Here is a 9,854-nt window from a genome sequence, read left to right as displayed (position 1 = left end):
GTCGATTCGAATAAAAATAATTCTCAACTGAAATTTATAAACAAACTACATATATTATTAACTGTTTCAAAATAATTAAAATATCAGCATATTAATTTGAAAAAAAAAAAGACACTAATTAAGTGATGAAGTGTAAAATAATTGACAACAAAACTCAGATATGCAAGAATCAAAAGACCACAGAAGATTCGGGTGTTGAAGGAATCATCAATGACCAAATTATGGAGTATAACTCTGTGATACTGATAGTATATAGTTTAGTTTTAGCTCAAAGGGGCGGCAGGCAGTTGTCGGTCACCACAAGCTGACAGCCGGTTTCCCGGTATCTCTCCCCCACCTATAAGTAACGATTCAAGCCGACTTGTGCGCAGTTTTGGTCATCTTTTTCACACGGACAGAAATACCAAGAAAGTCCCAGAAGCGAAAATTCATTCTTTGTTAATATTAGATTCATCGCCTAAAAATTAAGAGTAAAATTTTCAAGGACTCAGGTTTAAAGATTCCATTTTTCCAAGAAAAGAGTTGTCTGAAAGAGCTTAGTGATTGAAGAAGACGAAGGAGATGGGAGCGGAAGCCGAGGTGGTAGTTCGAACAAGCATCCCTATGTTGGATGTGCCCTCTTCTCAACTTGTATGATTTCTACCTCAAATTCCTATTTTTTGTTCCTCCCTTTTTGTGTGGATTTTTTTTCCCTTTTATTTTCCCTGATTTAAGCTAGCCTATGTTTAGCTCCGTTCTTAAATATGCATGCGTTGAGTTATAGGTTTAGTTCTTGAATTGTACAACATTCAAATTTTTTAGGTTGGCTGTGAGTCTTGGATTTGTTAATGAGATTTGGGAAAAGAATAGAAAAAAGATTCTTGATGAAAAGATTCAATCTTTTGGGAAGATATGATGAATTCAAAATTGCACTAGAGTAGTTTGTTCGGGTCAAGAACGTTTTTGAGTAAGGAATTCAAAACAAATTTTATAATTGATTGGTTTGGTACTTTTGTATTGTTGCTAAATCAATGGAAGCTTAAGCAGAATTCTGGGAATCATTTTTTTAGGGCTGACTTTATGCTTTCATCATAATAAATTTAATGATCTTTGATTTAGACCATGATTAATTGCTTCAGTGGTTAGTTTCTGCTGCGCTTTTGACAAAAGATTGCTAAGTCTGATGCAGAATTCCACATAATAAGCCATATTTGATACCACTAGCCCTGAATTAGCATGATCCCTAAGCACTTATCTCTCAAATCATTCGATTTATTGGTTTGTATTTGACATGTTTGCTCACAAGTATGTGTTTTGTGTATTGTCTGTATGTCAAGGATGTTAAATCTCCGGAGACGCCTGTGCCGTTTGTACCAAGCATTCGATCTGGTGGTTTTGCTGATATTGGTCCGCGAAGATACATGGAAGACGAACACATAAGGATAGATGATCTGTCAGCACACTTGGGGTCGCTCATCACAGTCCCCGAACCTAGTGCCTTCTATGGGGTGAGTAGCCTTTTCGTTGTTTCTTTTTCAATGATGTTTGGCATTGGCAGCATCTGACTTTGGTGCATTTTGCAGGTTTTTGATGGTCATGGAGGGCCTGAGGCTGCAGCCTATGTTAGAAAACACGCAATGAGATTCTTCTTCGAAGATGGTGATTTCCCCCGAGCTTCTGAAGTGAATGATGCATTCATATTGGAGGTTGAGAAATGTCTGAGGAAAGCTTTTCTGCTAGCGGATATGGCCTTAGCTGATGATGGCAGCGTGAGCACTTCTTCTGGAACAACTGCTTTGACAGCTCTCGTCGTTGGGAGGTATATTTTTGTTCTTCATCACTCTTCGTAAGTTGGATTATAGTAAAAGGTTTATTGTCATAATTAGCAATTAAAACATCACTTTTCAATTTCTTTTGGCAATTTTCACACTGTTCAAGTTATTCAGCTAAACTAGCTAAAGAGGATTATTACTCTATTTTATGACATGATATGTATTGGGACATCATATTTTAATAAGTGATAGTTGTATTGGGATAAAACTTAGAGGGTGTTTGGTTAAGCTTATTTTAGAGTCATTATAAGCTCTAAGATAATTGAACTTATAAAGCTAGAGATAGAATTGTGAGTTAGAAAGAGAAAATTGAAGAGAACTGAAAGTGGAAAAGTATATTATGGAAATAACAAATCATAGTAGGGTTATATGATTATGAAAAAATAAGTAGGGTGAAGGAAATGTTTAGGAACTTATTTTACCGAATTCTTCTCAAGAGCTTATAAGCTGTTTTGCTGAGATTATAAGCTTAGCCAAACACCCCCAACGCCCCCTTAAACTGATGTGAAAATAGCAAAATGGTGTAAAGTGGTGTTAAATGTGGCAATTATCTTAAGTTGGATTCTAGTTTGTGTCTTCACCTAGAAACTGAGAAAAACTGTGCTGCACTCCAGGCTTCTAATGGTGGCGAATGCAGGGGACTGCCGAGCAGTTCTCTGCCGGAAAGGCGAGGCGATTGATATGTCTCAAGATCACAGGCCTACATATGCATCGGAGAGAAGGCGTGTCGAGGAATTGGGTGGATTCATTGACGATGGCTATCTCAACGGTGTTCTCTCTGTTACTCGGGCCCTGGGCGACTGGGACATGAAGCTGCCGCGAGGTTCCTCCTCGCCTCTCATTGCAGAACCTGAATTTCACCAAATCACTCTAACAGAGGATGATGAGTTCCTCATAATTGGATGTGATGGAATCTGGGATGTCTTGTCAAGCCAGCAAGCCGTTAGCCTCGTTCGTCGCGGGCTCAGACGACACGACGACCCTGAGCAATGCGCGAAGGACCTCGTGATGGAGGCCCTTCGTCTCAACACTTTCGACAATCTCACAGTGATCATCGTGTGTTTTACATGTCTGGATCAAACAGAGCAACTGTCGACGCGCCAGAAGAAGCTGAGATGCTGCAGCCTCTCCGCAGAGGCTTTATGCAGCCTACGGAGTTTCTTGGATGGCGGCAGCAACCGGTGATAGCCGGCAGTTTTCGCCTTTTACCGACTACCTTGCCCATCTATTTTAGGGAGGGAAGCTTCAGCTTGAGCAGCATTATGAGCTGTTTAGAAGTTTTGTTTATTACATTCTTTCCTGTTTTTGTATCCTAATTGTTTCACTGGTTTGGTGTACATATAATTGGTGGGCCGAGAGAATAATATGTGTTGTAACTTGTAAGAATTTGACTATGTATTGGTAGATGATGATGATGATGACGACTTTTTCTCTTGTTGTCATTGTCCTTAATATTGGACTTATTTATTTTGGTGCCACCTAGATCATTTCTTCTCAAATTCATAATTTTTAAAGGTTAATTATCTTTATATATACAAAGTTTCACTAAATTTTGGAATTGCAAATTACCTTAAAATTTAGGGTTAATTGCCTTTAAATCTTTAAACTGCAGTCACTTTTCATCAAGATTGCACAGGTGCGGGGGGCGGGTGCGGGAGCGATATGATTCGGGTGCGGGGATACGGATTTTCAAAAATTATAGGGTGCGATTCGTGAAGGATACGTCTATTATATTTATATATTTTATTACATATAACCAATCAAATATATATATTTTTATATATTTTATTATATATAAAACCAATAAAATTTATAGGGTGCGATTCGAGAATTTAGAAGACTTAGATTAGAGAGTATAATGTATTAGTTTAAATATTTAATACTACATTTAAGTAAAAATATATAAATTGAGCCCAATAAAAAAAAGCATGACCCATGAAATTAACAAAAATCGGCCCATGAGATTTAATTAAAAGAATCGGCCCATTTTCTTCTCAACCCTATTCTCTCTCCTTATCACAACCCACCGCCCTCTCTCTCTCTACTCTCACGCGGCGCCCCCCCCCCCTTCTCTCTCATCCGTAATCCCTTCCCCAAACACTCTCTCTCTCTCATCCAACAGCTCGAGCAGCAGCACCTCCACCACAACCAATGGCCTCCGCCACTCCCCTTCCTCCATTCCCATCACAAGATCCGACCCCAACAGCTCGAGCAGCAGCACCTCTGCGTTTCAGGGACGGCGGAGATGAAGGATATGAGGCCGGCGCGGCCGAAGAACTTGGCGACGAAGACGGTGGCGTGGCCTTGTGCGTCGGTGCTCTCGATCCACTGCAAACAAGGTCTTAGAATACAGGTTTCGCTGCACCCTTTTCGAAGCACGCGGCAACCGTCTCGGATCATGCCGCCTCGCCTCCTGCCAGCCAACAAGAGTGAATCCCGATTCGCGAATCCGATTCGCGAATCTAAATTTTTTTTTTTTGATTTTTGGGGGGATTCGCCAGGTGGCGAATCCCGTGCGAATCCCACGCGAATCGCGCCCGCACCCGCCCCCCGCGCGAATCGGATACTGCACGGGGTTGATTTCCGGCGAATCCGTGCATTATAGCTTTTCATTTTTTCCCATCTTTCAATTTCCTATAAAAAATCACAAACTATTGGATTTTTCCAATTTTCCCATGATAGATTTTCCGGCCAAATCCAATATCGGAATTATCCTATGTGGCGTTATTCACTTAATACGTGGCGCCAACGTGTTCTATTAATATCACATCACCCGATGCGACGTCGTTTCGCTTTGTGAGTTTTAAAAGGCGGCAAGAATATGAACGATCTTTCCTACCATTGCAAACACATTACGCAACACACACGGATGAGAAGAAGGAAGGTCGAAGCGGCGTTTCTCCTCCGTTTTTCTGGGTGATCGAAGACGAAGTTCGAAGGTTGTGCAACAGTCGAAACACAGTAATGGCAGAAAGGTGTGTGATTACTTTCCCTCCGCAATCCTCTAAAATCTTTTTTGTAGTTATTTTTCTTGATGTCTTTGAGTCCAATGAAGTGTTCTTTACTATAGGGTTAATATGTTAATGGAAGAACAATTTTTGATAATTGATTTCGGATGTGAATGGGTTCACTTTTATAAGTGACCAACAAAAGGTTAGGGGCTGTCATATTCATTTTTTCCAATAATTTTAGGTTTAGTTTGTTTTCTAACTTGTAACTTTTCTATGTAGAGGTTGATAAATGCTGTGAACTCTCTTGTGGCATTTGCCGAACATCTCAATTGCGCTAAACATGTCTACTGCAATTGGAAAAAGCAACATAAGGGAGGCAAACTCAAAAATCTATTTTGAAAATCTTGTAGGAGTACCTATGTAGAGGAAGCAAGAAAGTGAGGTTGCCCATGATAATTTCCTTGACAGAGGTCTTCACAAGTTCTGTAAGGCATTCATATCCCTAGCTCCTGTTTGTGATATGATTGATAACAACGTATCCGAGACGTTTAATGGGTATGTTGTCAATCTAGAGGTAAGCTTGTCATAGATATGCTTGAGGATATAAGATGTTCCTCGATGGAAAGGCAGGTTAAGAAGTTGAGTATACCTGAAAATTGGGATGATTCTATCTGCCCACAAATTAGGAAAAAACTTGAAAATCTGAAAATGCAGAGTAGGAACTGTCAAGTACATCCGGCCATAGGTGGAAAATTTGAAGTTCATTACCATGATGACAAATTTGTAGTTGTGATAGAGTCTAGGGCATGCACATGTAGAGTTTGGGAATTAAATGGAATTCCATGTGTGCATGCCATAGTTGCCTTAGCATTCTTAAAAGTGGATTCGGTTGCATACATTCATGACTACTATACTATTAAGAGATATAAATTGGCATACGCATTTGGTTTGAAACCTTTAAATGGGAAGAAGATGTGGTTGGATGCTGAGGGCTACACAGCGTTTCCACCACACATAAGAAGGATGTCGGGTAGACCAAAACTGAAAAGGAAGAGGAATTCGGATGAAGTAAACCCAAATAACACCCACAAGCTCAAGAAGAATGGAGTGAAAATGACATGTAGTAGGTGTATGCAGCCTGGGCATAACACTCGTACATGTAAGAACGAGGCTGTAGAGAAATAACCGTGAGAGGAAAAGAAGAGAGCCAGGCCACCTAAAGCTAAGAAGCCTCTGGAACAGAGTTGAAAAGGGCTCTACATCCTTAGCCCCAAAAGGAAAGGACAAGGTTGTGGAAAGAGAAAGAGCAATAGTAAGAAAATGTGTGGGCTCTATTGTGTTTCCAGAAACTGGAAACATATACTTCAAGGTACTATAACAATCATTGTCCATTGATTTCAATTGTAAGATTAAGTATCAACAACCTACTAACACCTTTTTCATTTAATGGCATAAAGGATGTTCTCGAGGGGTTCAATTTGTTAACCCACGAAGGACAAGATCGAGCAGTGGAACTATTTCTGAAATTGCAACCACTGAAGTTTCCATACAAGAAAGTCGGCCATCATGAAGCATTTTGATATTGAAGACTTAATCCAGCTTTTGTAATAGCAGTAGAGATGGTTAACATACTCTCTTTTGGATGATTTATGTCCATTTTGTCTGATATTTAGATAGCTTTTATACCAAACACTTGCTTCATTTTGAGGTTGGTTTAATGGACATGGTTTTAGTCTACATTCATCTTCTTTCATTGGAATATAACACTTGCTTCATTTCATAACATTAAGTTCAAAAGGTACAAGGGGATAACATCCTTACATTAAGATTGAACACTTAAAGATATAACCTAAAATCAGAAAATTTGAATGAGTTAACTTCATTCAGCACAAGTTAAAAAAACTTAACACTTGAACAAACTACTTCCACACTATTGCCCAATAAATGAAGAAACAAATCATTATCAGTTTGAGTAGCTTAGTTTGACATTTCATTTTTCTCAAATCATTCCTCAATACTTCGATTTCTTCCTCTGCCATGTCTCTTTCACGACAAACTTTGTTGACACACCCTTTCTGGAATGATGACATTTCCAGATCAATCCAATCGAAAAATCTACAGTCAAGTTCCTGTAAAACAAAAAAATTAACCTAATAACTCACAAGTATAGCCCAAAGCTAAATCGCAAGAAAATTGCTCACAAAATCAAGCTAATAACTCACCTTGTGATGGTATCCACAACAATAGTAATGTCGGAACGGATTGGCCGGCGTCCTCGACGTCAAAAGCACGACAGGCAATGAACATTTACACATCATTTCTTGATTTATCTCCAAACCGTATTTTGTGCTGGAGCTGCCGAAAGAGCGACTAAGGTAAGGATATCATCTTTCACCATTTCTGCTTGTGATTTGTGCTTAAGGCTTCTCATCGATGCTCCACGAAGCGGAGAGAGTTGGGAGGTTTATGGGGATTCCTATTATTCCGAGGCAGACAACTATCTCACATTTGTTTTTGCCGACGACAGTTTCCTTTTTCTTAAATCGAAGCAAGGAGATGCAAGAGAGATTAAGAGAATTCTGGAGACGTACGAAAAAGTGTCATGACGGTTGATCAACCTAGAAAAATCTTCCATTACTTTCAGCCCAACAGAGACGTCCGGTTGTGCTCAATTGTTAAAGAAGAGTTGGATATTAGAGTGGATCATGGTTTATAGATGTACCTAGGCTTGCCAACATTCTCGCTTCGAAGAAAACGAGTGCAGTTTGGCTACATCAAAGATAGAGTTCAAAAGAAAATCTTTGGATGGAATCAGAGAGATTTTTCAGCAGATGGTAATGAAGTATTAATCAAAGCAATTTTATAAGCTATCCTCACTTACGCCATGAAACGTTTTAAAATTTTGTAGTCATTATGCGAGGGTATCCATAAACTGTGTGCAAGCTTGTGGTGGGGGGATAAAGAGGAAAATAAGAGACTTCACTGGACGAAGTGGAAAAATATGTGTAAAACGAAGAATGAAGGTGAGATGGGCTTCCGTGATTTAATTAGTTTTAACCAAGCCTTGTTAGCCAAATATGTGCGGAGAATATTGAAGCATCCATATTCTTTGGTAACAAAAGTGTTTTAGTCTAGATACTTTAAAAACGAGAACATTTTTTAGGCGAAGGCGAAACCGAACTGCTCCTACGCGTGGAGGTATATAATTGGGAGTAAGAATATTATTCATAGAGGTATGAGATGGAGGTATGGGACGGTAAAACATTGACAGTAACTAAAGATAGATATGTTAGCGGCTTGTATAGAGAGAAGATGATTGGGAAGGAAAATGTTGAAGCTTCGGAAATGAAGGTGTAGGAGCTAATGTTGGAAGATAGGACTTGGGACAAAGAGAAGGTTCAAGAGCTTTTCTTGCTCCATGAAATGCATGGCATTTTGAATTCACCCATTGGGGAGAAAAGCAGGAGAGACGAGATATGGTGGGGACCGGATGCAAAAGACTAATTTTCGGTTAAAACAACATATCTTTTGGCGATGGATTACTATAAATCACATGAGCAAAGTAGTACATAGGACACAAAACTCTGAAGTAAGTTAGTATGGAAGACTTCCACATCACGCCGATGTTTATCCGCATACTTCTTCATCCGGCGCTGTGCCTTGGCGAGGCTATCTCGCGCCTCATCCAACAACTCTTGCTTCTCTCGAGCAAATCGGTAAGCCGCGGGACAATCTCCACCACTCCTCTGTACCGCGATCTCGTGTGGTGCTAAAGATACACCTAACATTTCATGTATCGTTCTTGAAGAAGTTCAGTGCGGATTTGCTGGATTCTTCAAGGAAGCAGGCGCGACGCACGCCACCCGTGATTAGGCAGCAGTATTCCAAGTCTGTGGAGAGAGTCCTTGATCACCGCACCATGGGACAAAGCAAGAAAAATCGACGGACAGATTACTTGGTGCAATGGGGCGGAGAATCAGAGGCTGATGCAACTTGGGAAAAGGCTGTTGGCTTGTGGCAATTCGAGAAGCAAATTGCCGAATATTGGGAGAAAGCAGATGGAGGAGCACCACCAACAACGAGGGCGTCGTCTAGCTCTGGTGGGGGTGGTTTGTTAGCCCCTTGAGCGTTGGTGCCGAGACGTGTCGAGAAATTGGCACGCCTCGGCATGATGGTGTCGAGTTGTTCCCATCCTAGGCAACTCGGTTGGTTCGGAATGAGGGCAAGGGTCGTTGGGCACGTACGTCGCCGAGTGGGCGCGCCGGGTGATGCCGAGCGCCGCACATCGGGCGTGCAGGGCGCCGAGACCAAGTGTCGGGCGAGCATGGGGCGAGCGCCGTGTCGAGGGCACGCACGCTGCCGAGCGAGTGCGCCGGGCATTGCATGTCGGGCGTACGGGGCGCCGAGAGATGGGCGACGGGAGACGTGCGCGCGCACGCCGAGCGATGGGCGTGCGGGCCGCGCGCGCGGACTCCCGCCACGATGAGGATTGGCGCCAAGTCTACTCGGCAGCCACGCGGGCGACAGTTGGCTATGCGGGCCAACAAAGCAAGGCGCGGAAGTTGGCATCCGGGCGGTTGAGCGCAAGTTTGTGGGCAAGGCTAACTGCCCACGACGTGGGAAGCCCCTGATTGGCTAGACGGTTGACCCGACGGTTATCCTAGTGATGGGGGATTGTCCATCACATAGATAGGGCAGTTTTTGGGCGAATCTCACTAGAGAGAGATTCGTGTGTGCAAGCCTATTGTTTCTTTGTACGAATTGTGAGTAATGCAAATGTTGGGAGTGAGTTGTCCCGTATGTTGATGCGTACTTTACGTTTATGTCTGCTGTGCATGTTCTTGATTGTTGCTTGCGCGAGTACACGAATACTCACCCAAATCTAAACACGAGTGTTGGCTGGTCGATTGTGAGTGATCGACGCCGCACAAGGCAAAAAATTCTAGTCCGAAAGAAAACCTTGTGACATTCTGTGGAGAGCCATGAAAGACCTTATCCCAACTGCAACAAGTATTCGAGCTCATCACGTTCCTTGCGATGGCATTTGTCCCAATTGCGCAGACAGATGGACATCTACATAATATTTGTTGAT

At 41.8% G+C, this 9,854-nt stretch overlaps 1 protein-coding gene across 1 annotated transcript; it reads left to right on the top strand.

Moving 5' to 3' along the window:
• Positions 1 to 232: 232 nt before the first annotated feature.
• Positions 233 to 3,293, top strand: LOC131024337 (probable protein phosphatase 2C 2). The gene is made up of 4 exons (XM_057953851.1): positions 233 to 630; positions 1,317 to 1,487; positions 1,563 to 1,798; positions 2,426 to 3,293. The coding sequence occupies exons 1-4, from the start codon at positions 562 to 564 to the stop codon at positions 2,994 to 2,996; spliced, it is 1,047 nt and encodes a 348-aa protein (XP_057809834.1). The 5' UTR covers positions 233 to 561; the 3' UTR covers positions 2,997 to 3,293.
• The last annotated feature ends 6,561 nt before the right edge of the window (positions 3,294 to 9,854 follow it).

This window comes from Salvia miltiorrhiza, chromosome 1 (genome assembly GCF_028751815.1).
Source record: "Salvia miltiorrhiza cultivar Shanhuang (shh) chromosome 1, IMPLAD_Smil_shh, whole genome shotgun sequence".
Taxonomy (NCBI): domain Eukaryota; kingdom Viridiplantae; phylum Streptophyta; class Magnoliopsida; order Lamiales; family Lamiaceae; genus Salvia; species Salvia miltiorrhiza.
This window is presented reverse-complemented; position numbering and strand designations above follow the sequence as displayed.